Source organism: Ornithorhynchus anatinus, chromosome 15, assembly GCF_004115215.2.
Source record: "Ornithorhynchus anatinus isolate Pmale09 chromosome 15, mOrnAna1.pri.v4, whole genome shotgun sequence".
Classification (NCBI taxonomy): Eukaryota; Metazoa; Chordata; class Mammalia; order Monotremata; family Ornithorhynchidae; genus Ornithorhynchus; species Ornithorhynchus anatinus.
This window is the reverse complement of record NC_041742.1, coordinates 25432528-25453303: the sequence shown is the minus strand read 5'-3', so window position 1 is coordinate 25453303 and position 20776 is coordinate 25432528. Positions and strand designations below refer to the sequence as shown.

At 46.4% G+C, this 20776-nt stretch overlaps 1 protein-coding gene across 1 annotated transcript in view; it reads right to left on the bottom strand.

Annotated features, from left to right (window-relative positions):
- Window positions 1-20776, bottom strand: part of LOC100074818 (P2Y receptor family member 8) — a 36662-nt gene that overhangs the window by 14830 nt on the left and 1056 nt on the right. The window contains exon 2 of the mRNA XM_029079611.2: window positions 2894-2985. Coding sequence (XP_028935444.1) covers window positions 2894-2952 — 59 coding nt within the window. The 5' untranslated portion in view covers window positions 2953-2985. The remainder of the gene's footprint in view (window positions 1-2893; window positions 2986-20776) is intronic.

Here is a 20776-nt window from a genome sequence, read left to right as displayed (position 1 = left end):
CCATGTTAGGCTCACAGTCTTTGAAGAGGGAGAGAGTAGTGGTCTGTCGCACATGAGGAGGGAAGGCGTTCCAGGCCAGAGGCAGGACGTGGGCGAGAGGTCGGCGGCGAGATAGACGAGATTGAGGTACAGTGAGAAGGTTTGCTTTAGAGGAGCGAAGTGTGTGGGCCGGTCTGTAGTAGGATAGTAGCGAGGTGAGGTAAGAGCGGGCGAGGTGATTGAGGGCTTTAAAGCCAAAGGCGAGGAGTTTTTAGTGCTTGCTATGTTCCAAGCATTGGGTTAGATACAATATAAGCAGATCAGACATAGTCCCTGACCCGCATGGGGCTTACAGTTTAAGTAAGAGGGAGACCAGGCATTGAAATTCCCTTTTTCAGTGGAGAGAACTGGGACCCAGCAAAGTGAAGTGACTTGCCCAGGGTCACACAGAAAGCAATTGGCAGAGCCGGGAGTAGAACTCAGGTCCTCTGACCCCCAGGCCCACGCTCTTTCTGCAAGTCCACGCTGCCTTTAGTGGAAAGGGCCCGGGCCTGTGAGTTTGGAGGCAGGATTTAGTATCAGCTCTGCCACTGACCGGCAGTGTGACTGAGAGTAGTTCAGTGAACCTCTCTGAGCCTCTTTTTGTCATCTTTAAAATTACGATAAGATGCCTGTGCTCCCTTCTTCTTAGACTGTGAGCCCCATGTGGGACAGGGATTGTGTCCAATCTGTTTCTATTTTATCTATGCCAGTGTTTGGAACGTAGCAAGCACTTGAAAAATCCATTTTCTGTTTTAGTTGCCTATATGAAAAAAATTCAGAAAGTTTACCTCTGCTACCTCACTCCCCGATCACCAGTGTATCACACAAAATAGTGCCTGGCAAAGAACTATTTCCTCCTGAAAAGTCAATGAAGTCACCTCCCTGTAAACCCGTCCCTTGATTATAATACATTAATCAGTGCATCTTTTGAGTGCTTACTGGCTGCAGAGCACTGTACTAAGCACTTGGGAGAGTAAGATGCAACAGAATTAGCAGACATGTTCCCTGCCCATAACAAGCTGACAATCTAAACAGGGAGACAGACATTAGCAAGACTAAATAATTTATAATATATACTACTATTAATATACAATTGTGTAATATAACAACTGTACTAGTATTATTATGTTGATGATGATGGTATTTGTTAAGTGTTTACTATGTGCCAGGCACTGTACTAAGCACTGGGGTGGATACAAGCAAATCAGGTTAGACTCAGTCCCTGTCCCACATGGGACTCACAGTCCCAATCCCCATTTTACAGATGAGGTAACAGATAAGGCCCAGCGTAATGAAGTGACTTGCCTTAGGCCCTACAGCAGACAAGTGGCGGAGCCAGAATTTGAACCCATTACCTTCTGACTCCCAGGCCTGTGCTCTTTCCACTAAGCCATGGTGCTTCTTGTATTGAGCTCTCCCAAGCACTTAGTACAGTGCTCTATATTCAGGAAGCACTCAGTAAATACCATTGTTTGGTTGGTAGATAATAAATAATGACGAGGAGGGGGAGAAAGAGGAAGAGGAGAAGAAGGAGAAGGAAAAGGAAGTGAAGAGGAGGAGAATAAAGGAGAGGGCTTAGGAGGAAGAAGAAGGGAGGGAGGAAGAGGAAAAAGAGGAGGAGAAGGTAGAGGAAAAGGAAAAGGAGGAGGGGAAGAGGGGAGAAAGAGGGAGAGCCAAAAGGGAAGAAAGAGGAAAAAAAAAAGAGAGGGAGGAGGAGAAAGAGGAGGAGAAGGAGGAAAAAAGGAAGAAGGGTGGGAGGAAGAGGAAAAAGAGGAGGAGGAGGAGAATGGGGAGGAGGAGGGTGGTAGAGAATGAGAAAGGAGAGGAGAAGAAAAGGGGGGATTTGGGGAGGAAGAAGAAAAGGGGGAAGAAAAGGAAGAGGAGAAGGAGGAGAAAGGAAGAGGAAGAGGAGAAGGATAGAAATAGGATAGAGAGGGAGATGAGTCCCTGTGGGTGTCTCAGGCCCAACTTCACCCCATCCACAGATGGTGTCTCTCCCCTGAGTTCAGCCTTGCTAATAGTAATAATAATTATAGTATTTGTTATGTGCTTACTATGTGCCAAGCGCTGTTCTAAGCGCCAGAAAAGATTCAAGCTAATCAGTTTGTCCCATGTGGCGCTCACAGTCTTAACCCCCATTTTACAGATGAAGTAACTGAGGCCCAGAGAAGTGAAGTGACTTGCCCAGGGTCACACAGCAGACAAGCGGCAGATTTGAGATTAGAACCCATGACCTTCTGACCCCCAGGCCCGGGGTCTATCCACTAGGCCATGCTGCCTCTGTGTTCCAGCTCTGTTATCAACTAGCATTTAGTAAGCGCTTATTATGGGCAAAACACCACACTAGATGCAAGAAAATCAGAAAGACACTGTCCATGTCCTTCATGGCACTCACAGTCTAAGAGGGAAGGACAATCGGAGTCATATCCTCATTTCACAGAGGAGGAAACTGAGGCACCAAAGGTCCCCGGGAAGTCTCGGTGGAAAGCGACGTGCCCTTCTAGAAGGTGACCCAGCAACTTGGGGAATTTACCTCAGGCGATATTCAATAACGCTATGGATAGAAGTCGTCAAGAACGATTTTTCAGTTTGAGCTTTAGTGTGCCCGGGTGGGGCAGGGGGAAAGGTAGTGAAACCACTGCTCTTCTATGCTTTGTTTTCATCTTAAGAAATGAACTTCAACGGTAGATAGAAATATCCTTTATCTTCCCCCAGAAGATGATAGCGCTAAGTTGTATGATCGGGTCTCCATTCAGATAAAAGTCTCTTGACATCGAAGTGAATGAAAGAAAAGCAAGTTAGAGAAAAAAAAGTCCTTCCGTTGACTAAATTTGGAGGGCAAACGGACGGGTTAAAAACCCAGGATACTTGCATTTTTGTCGATTCTCGTGGGCGGTTAGTGTCTCGGGGAACATTTAATCCATTCAGCATTTGAGGACTCAGTCACTACAGGGGGATTTTCTCCTGCAAACGAAGAATACCCAATTAAGGTCTAAATACGTTCTCCTTGAGCACACGATCCCGTTCACAATCCTTTTTCGAAGGTGGCTTCTCAAAGCAGTCCACGTGCCCCATCTTTCTTCCACTAAGGCTCGATTTTTCTCTCAAACCCAAGTCTCGGGGCTCAATCTCTCTCAGAATCTTCTCCCCGACCCTAAGCACCCCAAAGTTCCCCACGTATTCCAATCCATCACCTCAGTTTGTGCCAAGTTTCTGCCCTGAGATTTCAAGATCAGCCAGCATCGGTGGGAGGCAAAAAAAGTAATTTTCCTCCATCCCAGTCCCCGTAGGCAACTGCTGCAGCTCAGCTCTGCCTTCAGAGCGACTTCTCCGTCGGCTTTATTCCGTTACAAATGTGGTCTGTCTGACTGATTTACTCGCTTTCCAAATGCGAAGAAGAATGCCACAATCGTTTTGATTAATCACTTAAGCTTTTTCGGTTAGGAAGTCAGTTTGACCAGTTGAAGAATTTTTTTTTTTTCATTTATTTCACAGAACAAAATTGAACTATCGACTACCGGTTCATGGTATAGTCTTTACCTTAATGCATTTTTCCACCACAATTACCATTTTATTCCCCCCTTTTTCCCCTTCCCAAATTATGGACTGCTTCATAAATTTGCGTGTCATCCTTCCTGGCACTGGGGCATTGCTAATCTGGAAAAAATCCAGAAGGGTAAGAATTTCAGACTCCACTCACAAACTCTTGTTTCTGTGACTGATGTCCTTATTTTCCACGTGCACTTGGCTTTGCTCCCTTTTCTCTCTCCACTTTCAGCCCCACAGCCCCTCTGGCTTATATCCGTAATTTATTTACTTCTATTAATGTCGGTGTCCCCCTTAGGACTGCAAGCTCATTTTGGGCAAGGAATATGTCTTCCAGCTCTGTTGTATCGTTATGTTGTACTCTCCCAAGCACTCAGTACAGTGCTCTGCACACATTAACCACTCAGTAAATACATGGTCTAGAGGAGAGGGCACAGGCCTGGGAGTGCCTTCTGTGTGACCTTGGGCAAGTCACTTGACTTCTGTGGACCTCAGCTCCCTCATCTGTAAAATGGGGATGAAGACTGTAAACCTTATGTGGGACATGGACAATGCCCAATCTGATGATCTGGTTTCTACCCCAGCGCTTAGTACAGTGCCTGGCACATAATAAGAACAAAGACCATTAAAAAATAAAATAAATAAATATGATGGATTGATCATTTTGAAACTATTGAAGATCAGTGAATTGGCTATCTATAGCAATACAGTGAATGGTGGGGAGTTGGAGGGGGTACTCTGGGATAACTAATCCAACTCCACCGATCAACTACTCAACCTATCGATGGTATTTACTGAACATCTACTGTGAACAAAGAATATAGTAGGTATTTTGGCCTGGACCTCCCTCCCCGGCCTATGTGCCGGACCACCACTCTCCTCTCCTTCAAAGCCTTACTAAGGTCACATCTCCTCCAAGAAGTCTTCCCTGAGTAAACCCTCATTTCCTTACTCCCTCTGTGTATGTCATTCTCATCTCTCTCGCCTCCGACCCCCTCTCCCTCATCCTCCTCTGGCCTGCAACTCCCTCCTCCCTCACATACATGGGAAGCAGCGTGGCCTAGTGGAGAGAGTCCAGGCCCAGGCGCCAGAGGGACCTGGATTCTAATCCCGGCTCGGCCGCTGCGTGACCCCAGGCCGGTCATTTCACTCCCCTGGGCCTCGGTTCCCTCGTATGTCAAATGGGATTAAGACCAGGAGCCCCCTGTGGCACAGCAACTAGGTCCAGCCCAATTACCTTGTGTCTACCCCATCACTTAGCAAATGCCTGGCACATAGTAAGCGCTTAACAAATACCACCATTACTATACGCCAGACCACCGGTTTCCCCACCTTCAAAGCCTCATTAAAGCACATCTCCTAACAAGAGATGTCTCTTGTTATGGACCGTGAGTTCGTTGTGGGCAGGGAATGTCACTGTTTCATATTGTACTCTCCCAAGCACTTAGTACAGTGCTCCACGAACAGTCAGCGCTCAGTAAATATGATTGATTGAATGAATGAATGAATGAAGAAGCCTTCCTCATCTAAGCCCTCATTTCCCCTACTTCCTCTCCCTTCTGCGTCGCCTCTGGACATGGATCTGTCCCCTCCAAACTCTAGATATTCACCCCACCCTCAACCCTGCAGCACTCTGTCATGTCTTTATATTCATGTCCGTCTCTCCGTCTAGCCTGTCACCTCTTTGTGGGCAGGGAACGGGTCTTCCAGCTCCGTTGCGTTGCCCTCGCCCAAGCCTTTAGTACGGTGCTCTGCACATAGTGGGTGCTCCATAAAGTCTATTGATGGGTTAGAGTCGGGAGGAGGGGAGGGGGAAGCTGTGGCTTGGAGTTGAATTTCAGGGCAGAGGTCACTGAAATGAGGACTGAGCTCTTGTTTCGCCGCCTTCCTCCCACTGCATCATCTATGCCTTTGTGGTATTTGTTAAGTTCTTACTAGGTGCCAGACAGCGTACTAAGTGCCAGGGTAGTTGCGAGCTACTCAGGTTGGACACAGTCCCTGTCCCTCCCCATTTTGCAGATGAGGAAACCGAGGCCCAGAGAAGTGAAGCGACATGCCCAAGATCACACAGCAGGCAAGCAGCAGAGCCGGGATTAGAACCCAGTTCCTTCTGACTCCCAGGCCCGGTCTCTGTCCATTAGGCTATGCTGCTTCTCAACCCTTTAAGCAGTTTGATACTCAGCACTTATGGAAATAGCCTCATAACTCGACTCTTTCCACTATCCTTAATGTGTTTTCTACCGACTCTATTATATTGGACTTTCTCAAGCGCTTGGTACAGTTTTCTTTACATGTAAGCGCTCTATAAATACCTGTAACTGACTGATCGATGAGACGGTAAGCTCGTTGTAGGCAGGGAACATGTCTGTCGGCTCTGTTATTACCGTGCTCTCCCAAAGGCTGTCAGCTCGTTGTGGACAGGGAATGTGTCTGTTTATTGTCGTATTATACTCTCCCAAGCCTTAGTACAGTGCTCTGCACACAGTAAGCGCTCAGTAAATACGATTGAATTGGATTGAATTGAAAAGCGCTTAGTTCAGTGCTCTGCACAGAGTAAGCGCTCAATGAATACCGTTCAGGATGATGAAGACCTTTTAGTGCTGTCTCTCAGGTTTCAGGTTCGATAAACAACTCCATTGAGTTTCACACAGTTTTCAAACATTTAATATATAGCACTCAGTTTAAGATTTCAAGTCCAGTGTTCTGCTCACAGTAGGCGCTCAATAAATACCACCGATCGTGTTTATGGAGGAAGATTTAGAGCGCAAGAGGAGAATTCACTATCTTGAATCTGAACTGAGCCCCGTGTGGGACAGGGACTATGTCCAAGCCGATTAACTTGTATCTACCCCAGTGGTAAGAAGAGTGCTTAGCACACAGTAAGCATTTCACAAGTTCCATAATCATTATTATTATTATCAGAGATTCCTTGAAGAAAGTGGGCAGCCAGGGGAAGGAAAGAGGATGAAAATGGAGAGCCAGGACTCAGTAAGCCCGCTGTGGTCAGGATTGTCTCTCTTTATTGCTGTATTGTGCTTTCCACACTCTTAGTACAGTGCTCTGCACATAGTAAGCACTCAATAAATATGACTGAATTAATGAATTTATCTGCAGCCAATCAATCAATTGTTCAATCCTATTTATTGAGCATCTACTGAGTGCAGAGCTAATGGTTTAGTGGAAAAAGCACAGGCTTGGAAGTCAGAGGTCATGGATTCTAATCCCGGCTCCACTACTTGTCAGCTTTGGGCAAGTCACTTAATTTCTCTATGCCTCAATTTCCTCATCTGTAAAATGGGGATTAAGACTGTGAGCCCCACGTGGGACTACCTGATTACCTGGTATCTACCCTAGGGCTTAGAACAGTGCTTGGCACATAGTAAGTGCTTAACAAATACCATTGTTACTATTATTATTTGGAAGAGCACAAGAGAGGTAATAAACATGAGTCCTGGCCTCAAGTAGCTTAAAAGCTAGCAGGCACAAGAAAGTTAGTAGACATGATTTCTGCTTTCAAGGAGCTTACAATCTAGCAGGAACAAGAAAGGAGACATCATTCTTGCCCATTCAGTACATTTCAGCCAGAAGGAAGTAATAGGATATAAAAATATGCATGTAGGTGTCCCAAGGGATGTGGTGACCCAAGGGTTAGGTGGCTGAAGTGACTTGTAGATGGGATTTAGGGTGGAGAGAAGAGAAATTGAAAGAACAGTGAGAGGGAATGAGTTCTCTGTGAGGCAGAGAGGAAGGCTCAGGGACAAGGATTGGGATCTGCAGACCTTAAAGGGGTGATGAAGGAAAGAGGAGGAAAAGGAGGAGGAGGAGAGAGAAGTTGGGAGGAAGATCAAGATGGAGTCGGCAGCAAAGAGATCAAGCTGGGAGCTGGTGGGGCTGATGTGTAGGAGGGGGGGGCTGTGTAGAGAAACAGTATGGCCTAGTGGAAAGCACACAGGCCTGGAGGCCAGGGGCCTTGGGTGCTAATCCCGACTCCCCCACTTGCCAGCTGTGGGAGCTTGGGCAGGTCACTTAACTTCTCCGGGCCTCATTCCCCTCATCTGTAGGATGGGGATTAAGACGGTGAGCCCCATGTGGGACAGGGACCATGTCCAACCTGATTGGCTTGTATCCACCCCAGTGCTTAGTACAGCGCCTGGCACCTAGTAAGCAATTAACAAATACCCCAATTAACAAATATTCTCTGTGCCTTAGTCTCCTCATCTGTAAAATGGGGATTCAATATCTCCTCTCCCTTCCCTTTAGCCTTGGAGCCCCGTCTGGGATAGTGACCAAACTTGACCTCATTATCTTGAATCTAAAGCAGCACTTATTAAATTCATTCATTCATCTGTATTTATTGAGCGCTGATGGTGTGCAGAACACTCTACTAAGGCTTGAGAGAGTACAGTACAACAGTAAAAGACGCATTCCCTGCCCACAACGAACTTAGTAGGTGCTCCACGAATACCACAGTTCTCATTATTACTGATCAGAGGGACGTAGAGTAGGAGGAGCGGAGAGACGGGATTGAAAAAGAAGTCGCCCGCTTTGGAATTGGAAAGGAGAGAGGTTTCGGGAGGATTCTGAAGAAATCTTGTCGTTCATTTTGAGACCTCGGTCCCTCAGTTTGGCTAAGGAACTGTTTGAGAAAATGAAATCTATTAAATGACACAGTGGTTTTTGCCGTTCTTGTCTTCAAACATCTTAGTTTGATAGTATGCAAAATGCGAAAGCATCTACTCTTCCATCAGTTTCACACCTCCTTAAACTTCTCGCAGACTGAATTTAGGTAACGAGACCCAGAAACGGAACAGCGATTTCTTTTCATCTGGTGTAATAAGAAAATAAAAGCTTTGCCTCCATTTCCAGATCGAATCAAATTGCCCGAGCAACACCAGAAAATGTTTTACTGACTGTGAGCTTGTTGTGTCTGACTTTTGTTATAGTGTACTCTCTCAATCGCTTAGTACGGTGCTCGGCACACGTGATGGCTTAGTAAATACGAATGAATGATGCATGAATACCGACTCTGTTCTAATGTCCTCTCCTAAGTGCATAGTACATAGTAAGTGCTCGATTAATACATAGTGACTGCTCAGTACCATTGATTGACTGATAAACGTCTTTCTCCCTCTCTAGACTGAAGCTCATTGTGGACAGGGAACGTGGCTACCAACTCTGATCTATTGACCTCTCCCAAGTGCCTACTACAGTGCTTTGCACACAGTAGGCGCTCAATAAATGTCAGTGATGATGATGAAGATGCTCTGCAAACTGTAAGTCTTCACTAAATGCCATTGATTTTTTAATCATTATTTTGCTCCTCTTCCTGAAGGAGACAGAAAAGGTTCGTTCGGGAGCTTCATTGCTGGATTTCAGTGCTCAATACAGTGCCGAACTATGACTTGGACTTTATGAAATTAGGTGAAACGAGGTTAGGGTTGGTGAGTGAAAAACAAATTGATGGATGACAGGATTTTTTTTTTTTTTCCAAAAAAGGAAAGAGGACTGAACTGCATTCTTTCCTTTAAATTGGAATTGCGGCTCAAAGTTTAAAAATCTGTGAGAAAATGCCCTAATAGTGATCCTAGTTTGGGACTTGGTTAGCCACATTAAGGAAGGGAAACAGGGTAAAGGCTTGCAGGGCCTTATGTTTATTTCGATTCCTTGTTTGTTGCAATAACAAAATTGAGGCAGAGGGGATGATATTAACGGCAGGACTTGACCGAGGAGGCCCTGGTTGCGGGGGGTTGGGTTTGTGTCTTGTGGAGGAAGGGGAAGGAGAAGAGAGGGGGAAGCGAAGAGAGAAAGGCTCTCTTTCTCTTGGATCTGGGGCAATAATAATAATAATTGTGGTATTTGTTAAATGCGCACTCTGTGCCAGGCGCTGTAACAGTTGCTGGGGTGACTACAAGGTAATCAGGTTGCACACAGTCCCTGTCTCACATGGGGCTCACAGCCTTAATCTCCATTTTACAGATGAGGTAACTGAGGCACAGAGAAGAGAATTGATTTTCCCAGGTCACACAACAGGCAAGTGGCGGAGTCAGGATTAGAACCAGATTCTCACCCAAGGTTTAGTGAATAGATAAGGGGCCTGGGAGTCAGAGGACCTGAGTTATAATCCCGGCTCTGACATTTATCTGATGCGAGACCTTGGGCAAGCCACTTTACTTCTCTGTAGCTTAGTTACCTCATTTGTAAAATGGGGATGAAGGCTGTGAGCTCCATGTGGGACAGGGACTGTATCCAACCCGATTTGGTTGTATCCACCCAAGCCATTAGTACAGTGCCTGGCACTTAGTAAGCACTTAAATACTATAATTATCATTATTATTATTATTGTTATTATTATTACAGTGCTCTGCACAAAATAACTGCTCAATAAACACATTGATTAACATGTAACATGAAAAAAATCCTTCACAGATGGAGAAAGGGAGGCTTCTAGAAGAACAGAACCAAAACCCAAGTCCCTTGATTCCTGGTCCCTAAATCTACTCTGCTTTATAGCTTTTATATGATTGAGAATTCCCCTCCCTCCTGGACTTGGAAACCCTCCTTTCTAGGGGTCTTGAGTCATTCTAACCCCGAGAGTGAAGGCGAGGTTAGTCAAGTTTGATCCTTTGTCTGGTTGTGGCTGTTTCTGAAATTGGCATTCTCGCAGAACAGATGGATGTCAGTAATCCCAGTTTCACTCGAGTTCACTTCTAGGTGAGCGGGTTTGACGTTTTTGAGAATTCACCATGGAGGAAAATAAGATTCTGGTAAAAGCCCCGTTGCTTTTCCTTCGGAGAGGAATGTATTTGCAGCCTTACAGTTTGAGAGAAAAGACCCAAGCAAGGGATTGCACAGTCGTTTGTGAGAAGGTCCCTCATGAATTCTTTATGTTGGTGGTCCTTTTGTAAAACTTGTGTGTTTTATGATATTTGTCAAGCACTTACTTTGCCCCAGTCACTGTACTAAGCTCTAGGGTAGATACAAGGTAATCAGTCTCTGTCCCACGTGGGGCTCATGGTTTTCATCCCCATTTTTTCAAAGAGGGAACTGAGACTCAGAGAAGTGAAGTGACTCACCCAAGATCACTCAAAAGACAAGTGGTAGAGCTGGGATTAGAACCCAGATCCTCTGGCTCCCAGACCTGTGCTCTAGCCAAGTGCATATAGTCTTAAGTGGGAGGTAAGCCGACACAGTAGATGATATATAATAATTGAAAAAAGTGTGAGTGGAGAGGGATTAGAAAAATAGGTTTGCATTAAACAGTGACAAAGGGAAAGAAGAGATTAAATGAATAAAGCCCTGAATGCGGGAGAAGGTCCAAAGCATAATAAGAGAGCTGGGGAGGGCTTAATCAGGGAAGACCTCTTGGAAGAGTTGGGTGTTTTTTTTAGGAGGGCTTTGAGGAAGGAGAGGAGGGAAGCCTAATGAAGCAGCCTAGCCCAAGCACAATCGACACGGGCCCGGGAGACAGAGGGCCTGGTTTCTAATTCCGCCTCTGCCACCTGCCTGCTCTGTGACCTCGGGTGAGTCGCTTAATATCTTTGTGACCCTATTTCCTCAGCTGTAAAATGGGAATTAAATGACATTTCCCCCCTCCTCCTTAGACCGTGAGCCCCTTCTAGAACAACCTGCTTAGCTTGCATCTACCCTAGCGTTTAGTACACGGGGTGAGTGCCAGAGTGATGTTCTTGGAGCCAGAGGTCCCGGGTTCAAGTCTGAGCTGTATCGCCAACCTGCCATGTGACTGTGGGAGAGTCACTTCTCTGGACCTCAGTTTCCTCATCCGTAAAATGGAGATAGCAACATCTGCCTTTTCTACCTACCTCACAGTGCTATTGTGAGGGCTGAGATGAACTAATCCATGTAAGAGCACTTTGATAATGAAAACACTGTAGAAAAATCAAGGTGTTATTAACATTATTATTCATTCAATCGCATTTATTGAGGGCTTACTATGTGCAGAGCACTGTACTAAGTGCTTGGGAGAGTAATAATAATAATACAACAGTATTATTAGTATTAGTATTAGTATTAACAGTAATACAATACAACAGTAAACACATTCCCATTATCACATAGTAAGCACTTAACATCTATGCACTTGGATCTGAGGCCTTTAGACATTTCATATTCACCCCACCCTCAACCCCGCAGGACTTCTGTCCCTATCTTTAAATTATATATTTCAAAATGTTTACTGATTCACATGAATTATGTCACCTCCTCTAGACTGTAAGCTCATTACAGGCAGGAAATTTTCCTGCCAATTCTGTTGTATTTTACTCTCCCAAGCACTTAGTACAGTGCTGAGCAACAAGCGCTTAATAAATACCATTGATTGATTAATTAACAAATACTACTTTCTTGAGGGACTACATATCAGGTGGTTGACAGGGCAGAGCCAAGTGAAGAGTTTAGAAGAGCGACAGTAGGACTTGTATGGATTGAGCAAGGGTGGAAAGCCTTGTAGGTAATCAGTGAATAGGTGGTATTTATAGAGCACTTACTATGTGCACAGCACTGTACTAGGTGCTTGGGAGAGGACAGTAAGACAGAATTAGCAGATGTGTTCCCCGCCCACACTGAAGTTCTAGGCTCAGTTTGATAAATCAGTCAATCAATCGTCAATCGGTGTTATTTCTAGAGCACTTACTATGTGCAGAGCTCTGTGCTAAGCACTTGGGAGAGGAAAATACAACTGAATTAGCAAACTCATTCATTAGAGGAAGCAGCATGGCTCAGTGGCAAGAGACCGGGCTTGGGAGCCAGAGCTCAAGGGTTCAAAAGCTGGCTCTGCCACTTGTCAGCTGTGTGACTATTGAAAGAATGACTGTGGGCAAGTCAGTTAACTTCTCTGTGCCTCATTTACCTCATCTGTAAAATGGGGATTAACTGTGAGCCTCACGTGGGAGAACCTGATTATCCTGTATCTATTCCAGCGCTTAGAACAGTGCTCTGCACGTAGTAAGTGCTAAACAAATACCAACCTTATTATTATTCCCTCCCCATAATGAGCTTTCCATCTAGAGGTAATGATCTGGGATGCTATTTGGTGGATTTGGATTGCATTGCTTTTCTTTTAAACTCACTGCCCAAGTGTTATTTTAATTGTATTTGTTAAGCACTGACTATGTGTCAGACACTGGGGTAGATACAAGTTAATAGGGTTGGATACAGTCCCAGTCTCACATGGGGTTCACAGATGTAATCCGCATTTTACAGATGAGGTAACTGAGGAGTTAAGCAACTTGTCCAAAGTCACCCATCAGACAAGTGGCGGAGCTGGGATTAGAACCCAGGTCCTCCTGACTTCCAGGTCCATGCTCTATCCACTGGGCCATGCTGCTTCTCAAGATACAGAATCCCCACTTTGCAGATGAGGGAACTGAGGACCGAGGAATTAAGCGGCTTGCCCAAAATCAAGCAGCAGGTAAACGGCGGAGCTGGAATTAGATCCCAGGTCATCTGACTCCCAGGTCTCTGTTGGTTCCACTAGGCCACGCTGCTTCTCCGGAATATTTTCCGTACTCCATACGGAGCGGGTGGTCATTTCCGTGGCTGGAGGGATTATTGGTTCCAATCAGTCGATCTATCGGTGGTATTTACTGAACGCTAATTGTGTGCAGAACACCGTACTAAGCACTTGGGAGAGTACAATACAACAGAGTCCGCAGACACTTTCCCCGCCCACAAAGAGTTTACAATTGTCGGTCATCAGTGGTATTCACAGAGCGCTTGCCGTCTGCCGACGACCGTACTAGCGTTTGAGTGAGGATATTACAACATCCCAGTGGTAACAAGAGCGAGCCGGGCAGACGTCCGAGGGTATAGAGTTGTGTGACAGGATGCCATGAAAGGAAAGTGAGAGTTGCAGCTCTCCACTTCATGTTTGGGTAGAGGTGGCACAGTGAGCGGAAGGGCGGAGAGGAAACCGTGGTAAGGCTGGCACCTGAGCCCGAAACTCTTTGAAATTTGCAGAAACACAGTCAGGTGATGAATTGAAACTGCCCCTTCCGGAGGTGCAAAAATAGCTGAAGCGAAAAAGCCTGAGCAGGAGCGTGGCCTAGTAGGTAGAGCCCGGGCCCGGGTGTCCGAAGGACCCGGGTTCTCAACCTGGATCTGCCACTTGTCTGATGTGGGGCCTCGGACAGGTCACTTCACTTCTCTGGGCCTTAGTTCCCTCATCTGTAAAATGGGGATTAAGAGTGTGAGCTCCATGTGGGACAGGGACTGTGCCCACCTGATTATCTTGTATCTACCTCAGTTTTTAGTATAGTGCCTGGCGTATAGTAAGCATTTATATACCATTTTTAAAAAAATCACCAGTATGATCTGTGTGTAGTAAGCACATTGATTGATTGATCATATGATTGGTTTTATCTGATCAATGAAGGAACTGTCTTTTATTTGGAAGGGATCCAGGCAGACCTAGGCTCTACTATGCTCCTCAAACAATCATCCAGTTAAGCGTGTGTATGTGTGTTTTTTTGGTATACATGTGTGCATGCATGTGTGTGTACACATGTGTAAACACTTTTATGTGTGCTGTGTGGGTGCTTGTGTCACATAATAATAATCATAAAAATTATGGAATGTGTTAAGGACTTACTATGTGCTAGGTACTCTACTAAGAGCTGGGGTGGATACCAGCAAATCAGGTTGGACACAGTCCCTGTCCCTCATGGGGCTCGCAGTCTCAATCCCCATTTTACGGATGAGATCCCTGAGACACAGAGAAGTGAAGTGACTTGGCCAAGGCCACACAGCAGACAAGCAGCGGAGCCGGGGTTAGAACCCATGATCTTCTGCCAGGCCCAGGCTCTATCCGCTACATCATGCTGTACATCTAAGTATGTGTGTTGTGTTTCCATGTGTGTGCATGTGTTTGTGGGTACGACCCGCTGGTCATAGTGAGTCAAACGGATACTGGGCAACGACTTATTTCTCATTCTTCACTGGGATAACACTAATCATTTTGACATTAAGTGCCTGGTGGGCTAAGAATAGGACCACTCTTGACATTCCAGTTGAAACAGAAAACACATGCTCTCCTGCCTCAGTCTTCTCTGTTATTAACATCGTCAGACAAATTTATTGAGCATTTACTGTGAGGAGGGATTCTTCTGAACATCTACCGCGAGGAGAGCTCTGGACTGAGCACCTACTGGGAACAGAGATCTAGACAGAGCACCTACAGGGTTGGTTGACATGTTCCCTGCCCACAACGAGCTTAAAGTTGAGAGGGGACACAGACGCTAATCAGCCTTGTTTATTGAGCCCTTAATGTGTGCAAAGCATTGTATTAAGTGCTTGGTAGATTACAGTGCCACAGTGTTGGAAGACAGAGTTATTTCCCTGCCTACAAAGAGCTTACAGTCTAGAGGGAGAGACAGACATTGATAGAAATAAAGAAATGACGGATACGGATATAATTGTTGTGGGGCTGAGGGAGGGGTAAATAAAGGAAGCCAATCTATGACATGATAGGGAGTGGGAGAAGAGGAAATGAGGCCTTAGTTGGGGAAGGCCTCTTGGAGGAGATGGGCCTTCAATAAGGCTTTGTGCTCTCCCAAGCGCTTAGCCCGGTGCCCTGCTCCCAGTAAGCCCTCGATAAATAATAATAATAATGATGGTATTTATTAAGCGCTTACTATGTGCCGAGCACCGTTCTAAGCGCTGGGGTAGATACAAGGTCATCAGGTTGTCCCACGTGGGGCTCACAGTCTTAATCCCCATTTTAGAGATGAGGTAACTGAGGCACGGAGAAGTGAAGTGAGCCACCCAAAGTCACACAGCTGATAAGTGGCGGAGCCGGGATTAGAACCCATGACTTCTCACTTCCAAGCCCGTGCTCTTTCCGTTAAGCCATTCTGCCTCCCTAAATAAATAACACTGGTGAAGATGATGAGGGTGTAGATGAGTTCATGAGGGCTAGATCATCAGGAAGTGCACCAAGACTAGGCAAGTGGGAGATAAATCGGGGGAAGTTTGGTGGAGGAGGTGGGATTTTAGGAGGGCTGTGAATGAGGGGAGGAGTTGTGGTTTGTCTGATGTGGGAGGGAGGGAGTCCCAAGCCAGTGTGAAGATAGGGTAGGGGCAGAAGCGCTGAGCGTAGGGTGAAGCTAGAAGGCTGGCTTGGGAGTCAGTCAGTGGTATTTATCGAGAGCTCACCGCGTGCAGAGCATCGTACTGAGCACTGGGGAGAGGACGGCGGAACGAGGAGCTTGGGGGGCCGGGGGAGGAATGGAGCAGTTCAATACAGGGAGGGGGAGGAAAATGGAAAGAGCAGGACTTGTGAGCAGAGGCTTCCGAGAATTGTTTGTTCATCAGCGAGATGAAAGACAAAGGAGCATCAGGTGGGGCTGTGAATGCGAGAGTCACCGAGGGGAAGTGTGTATGTGTGTGTGTTTGTGTGCGCCTGTGTGAGTCCCCACAGAGCCCAGGGAGGACCCGACGGTGAGGTTTACTTCCTCCTCTTCAGCCACAAGTGTCAATCAACCCACTGGGCAGTCGAGGGCATTTATTGAGCGCTACCTTTGGGCAGAGCACCGGACTGAGAGCTTGGGAGAGGACCCTACAGCAGAATTGCAACTCACAGCCTGCAGGTGAGTATCGCCAGCGGTGCTGTCTTCTGGGAATACAGAGGTGTCTCAAACACATACACCCATGTGCGTGCACACAGACACACAAACACACACACACACGCACTGCTTTAGTTCCACCCGGAACGACAGTTCCGAGGCCTCCCAGTGAATCCCAATCCGCCTCTTCGTCTGAGGGCTGCTGGATTTTGGCCCACCCCTTCGAGGGGAGGATTCGTGCCAGTGCTCACTTGAGGGAGTTGTTTAATGTAGACAACCACTACTAGCAGTAATTCTATTACTATTACTATGCTTATTACCACTGAAGAGGAGGAGGAAAAGAGGAAGAGGAGAGGGAGGAGAGGAGGAGGAAAAGGGGAGGAAAGAGGAGAGTTCCCTCATCTGTAAAATGGGGATTCAGAGTGTGAGCTCCATGTGGAACAGGGACTGTGTCTGACCTGATGATTTCTACGGAAACGCCCTGGGCATATCACTCCCCTCCTCAAAAACCTCCAATGGTTGCCTATCAGCTTTCGCATGAAGCAAAAACTCCTCACGTTTGGCTTCAGAGCTCTCCATCCCCTGGCCCCTTCCTACCTCCCCTCCCTTCTCTCTGGGCCACAGCCCAGCCCGCCCACTCCGTTTCTCCTCCCCTCATCTCCTGACTGTGCCTCATTCTCACCTGTCCCGCCGTCGACCCCTGGCCCATGTCCTACCTCTGGCCTGGAACGCCCTCATTCTCACATCTGTCAAACTAGCTCTCTTCCCCCTTTCAAAGCCCTACTGAAAGCTCACATCCTCCAGGAGATCTTCCGGACTAACCCCCCTTTTCCTCTGCTCCCCCTCCCCTCCGCCCCCTCCCTTTGCTCTATCCCCCCGCCCCACAGCACTTGTGTATATATGTACAGATTTATAATTATAATTCTATTTATTTTTATTAAAGATGTCTATTTATCTATAATTCTGTTTACAATGATGCTACCGATGCCTGTTTACTTGTTTTGTTGTCTGTCTCCCCCCTTCTGGACCGTGAGCCTGATGTCGGCAGGGATTGTCTCTGTTGCTGAATTGTACTTTCTAAGTGCCTAGTACAGTGCTCTCCACACATTAAGCAGTTAATAAATACGATTGAATGAATGAACGGAAGGAGGAGGAGGAAAAGAAAAAGAAGCAGTATGGCCTAGTGGAAAGAACACAGGCCTGGGACTCAGAAGGACCTAGGTTTCTAATCCCAGCTCCACCACTTGGGCAAGTCACTTCACTTCTCTGTGCCTTGGTTCCCTCATGGGGATGAAGACTCTGAGCCCCATGTGGGGCATGGACTGTGTCCAACCTGATTAGCTCATTTCCACCCCAGCACTTAGTTCAGGGCCTGGCACAGAGTAAGTAAGCATGGAACAAATACCATTAAAATGGAGATGAAAACTGGGAGCCCGATGTGGGACACAGACTGTGTCCAACCTGATTAGCTTATATGTATCGAAGGGCTTAGTACAGTGCCCGGCACATAGTAAGTGCTTAACGAATACGTTAAAAAAAAAAGAGGAGGAGGAAAAGTATTTATCGAACATCTACCATCTGCAGAGCACTATACAAAGAAGTGGGAAAATATACACAGAGGAAAATCAGACATTTTAGCTGCAATGAGCCTAATCAAGCAATCACTGGTATTATCGAGCGCTTACTATTTCAGAGCAGTGTACTAAGCACTTGGGAGAGGACAGTACAGCAGAATTAGCCAACATGTTCCTTGCCCATAATGAGCTTTCAGTCTAAAGATGAGCTGACAGTCTAGAGATGAGCTTTGAGTCTAGAGACTAACAGCTGGAGACCTCAAACTGGATTAAAGAGAAAGTATCAGAGTTCTCTTGAGGGAACCCTTCTGAGCTCTGTCATCGAAACTGGAGATTTGAGAACAATAACACATGCACCATAGAACCGTTTTGCAACGGAACAAGCCTTTACTGGGATTCTGAGGACAAAACCCTTGTGTTTTGGTTCCTTGTTTTTGAGATTTGGTTTTCTGGGCTTTTTTTCTTTCAGAAAGGTATCTGTCCATCAATCGTTCAGTCATTGAGCACTTCCTGTGTGCAGAGCACTGGATTAAGCGCTTGGGAGAGTTCAATAGAACAGAGGAGGTAGACAGGTTCTCTGCCCACAACAAGCTTCCACTTGTCAATCCATCCATGGTGCTTATTGGGTGTTTACTTTGTGCAGAGCACTGTACTAAGCACCTGGGAGAGTACGGTACAGTTGGTCGACGCTTTCGAGGAGTTTACAGTCTAAAAGGGGGAGACGAACGTTAAAATAAACACGGGGAGGGCAAGCAAGTCAGTATAAGGATATGATGGAAAGAGCACGGGGGCATGGGTTCTAGTGCCAGCTCTGCCATTTGTCTGCTGTGAGACCTTGGACAAGTCACTTCACTTTTCTGGTCCTGAGATAACTCATCTGTAACATGGGGATTGAGACTCTGAGCCCCAGCGCTTAGTAGAGTTCTTGGCACTTAGTAATGCTTAGCAAATACCAGATCCCGGCTCTGCCACTTGTGAGTTGTGTGACTGTGGGCAAGTCATTTAACTTCTCTGTGCCTCAGTTACCTCATCTGTAAAATGGGGATTAAGACTGTGAGCCTCAGGTGGGACAATCTGATGACCCTGTATCTACCCCAGCGCTTAGAACAGTGCTTTGCACATAGTAAGCGCTTAACAAATACGAACATTATTATTATTATTATTATAAGAAAGGGGAAAAAGAGAAAAGTGCTAAGTAATGGGGGGAGTAGAGTCGGGTAGGGGATTGGGGGTGTAAGCAGTGAAGAGCAGGAAGACACCCCATAAATGTCAACGTCCTCCCTCCTCAAATGCGCCAAACGATCACACTTCCGCCCTTCAAAGCCTTACTGAAGGCTCACCTCCTCCAGGAGGCCTTCCCAGTCTGAGCCCCACTTTTCCTCCCCTCCTCCTCCCCTCCCCATTGCCCCGACTCCCTCCCTCTGCTCTACCCCTTCCCCTCCCCATAGCACTTGTGTATATTTTCACGTATTTATTGCTTTGTTTTATGAATGCATTGCAATTATCTGTGGTTCGATTTATTTATTTTGATGGTAGTGATGCCTGTTTAGTCGTTTTGATGTCTCTCTTCCCCTTTCTAGACTATGAGCCAATTGTGGGCAGGGATTGTCAGTATTTGTTGCTGAATCATACTTCCGAGGCGCTTAGTAAAGTGCTCTGCACACAGTAAACGCTCAATAAATACAATTGAATGAATGAATGAACAGTTTCAGTAGGAGGAAAAATCCCTCTAGAGGGAGGATGATTTTTAATCCATCCATCAATCGATCGATCGATCGTCTATACTGAGCTCTTATTGTGGGTGGGGGTGGGGGAGGTTCTAGAAGAGCGTATTGGGCTTGAATCCTTAAATCAATCAATCATATTTATTGTGCACATCCTGTGTGCAGGGCACTGTACTAAGCGCTTGGGAGAGGACAATACAGTGGAGTTGGTAGACAAATTCCCTGCCCAAAACGAACTTAGAGTCAAGAAGGAGAGACAGACCTCTGCTAATCCCTTCATAAAAAAGTTGGTCAGCTCTTCTAGCTTGCATGTCTGGAATTAGCATAATGGGGAAATTTTACCTCCCCCCGCCTGACCCGGAGTCAACAAATGATCTTTTTGAGTGCTTTTTTGGGGTAAAAAAATGTCCAATTACAGATAGACCATGTTCTATACACTATATTAGCATTCTTATCGCTCTTGCCCCCTGCAGGTTTTCTGGCAGGGCTACAGCTTAGTCTTGATTTGACAAAGATACATTTGCTCCTCTGAAATAGGATAGTAATAATTGCACGTGTCACACGTTCACTGTATGCCAAGCACTGTACTAAACACCCGGGTAGGTATAAGATCCTCAGGCCCCAGATGGGGCTCACAGTCTAAGTAGGAGGGATTGCAGGGATCGGAATCCCCATTTTGCAGATGAGGGAACTGAGGCCCAGAGAAGTGAAGTGACTGGCCCAAGGTCACACAGCAGACAAGTGATGGAGCCGGGATTAGAACCCAGGACCTCAGACTTCCAGGCCCGGGCTCTTTCCACTAGGCCAGACTGCTTCCCTGCCACAACCATAGTGGAATGCAAAGAGACATTTCTGTTTGGAGCTAAGGATGAGTAAGATCTGATCACCAAGGCAAATTTTCCTGTCACCTTTCTAAACACGGCTTGACATATGGAACACCTTCTTCCTTTTTTCTTTTTTGCCCTCAGTATTTTTTAAGTGCTTACCGTGTGCTTAGTACCACTGTACTAGGTTTCGGGGTGGTACAAGCTAAACAGGTTGGACACAGTCCCTGTCCCCCCGTGGGGCCCCTAGCCTTAACCCCCATTAGATGAGGGAACCGAGGCCCAGAGAAATGAAGTGACTTGCCCGGAGTCCCACAGCAGACGAGTGGTGGAGACAGGATTAGAACCCAGGTCCTTCTGTCTCCGAGGCCAGGGCCCCATCCTCTAGGCCATGCTGCTTCTCTTTAGAAGCATTCTGAAGAAATAGCACGAGTTAACAGGTATGTCGTTAGATGTTTGCATCTACACTCAGATCCGTCAGCTTCGGGCACTTGCTATGCACCCCACCC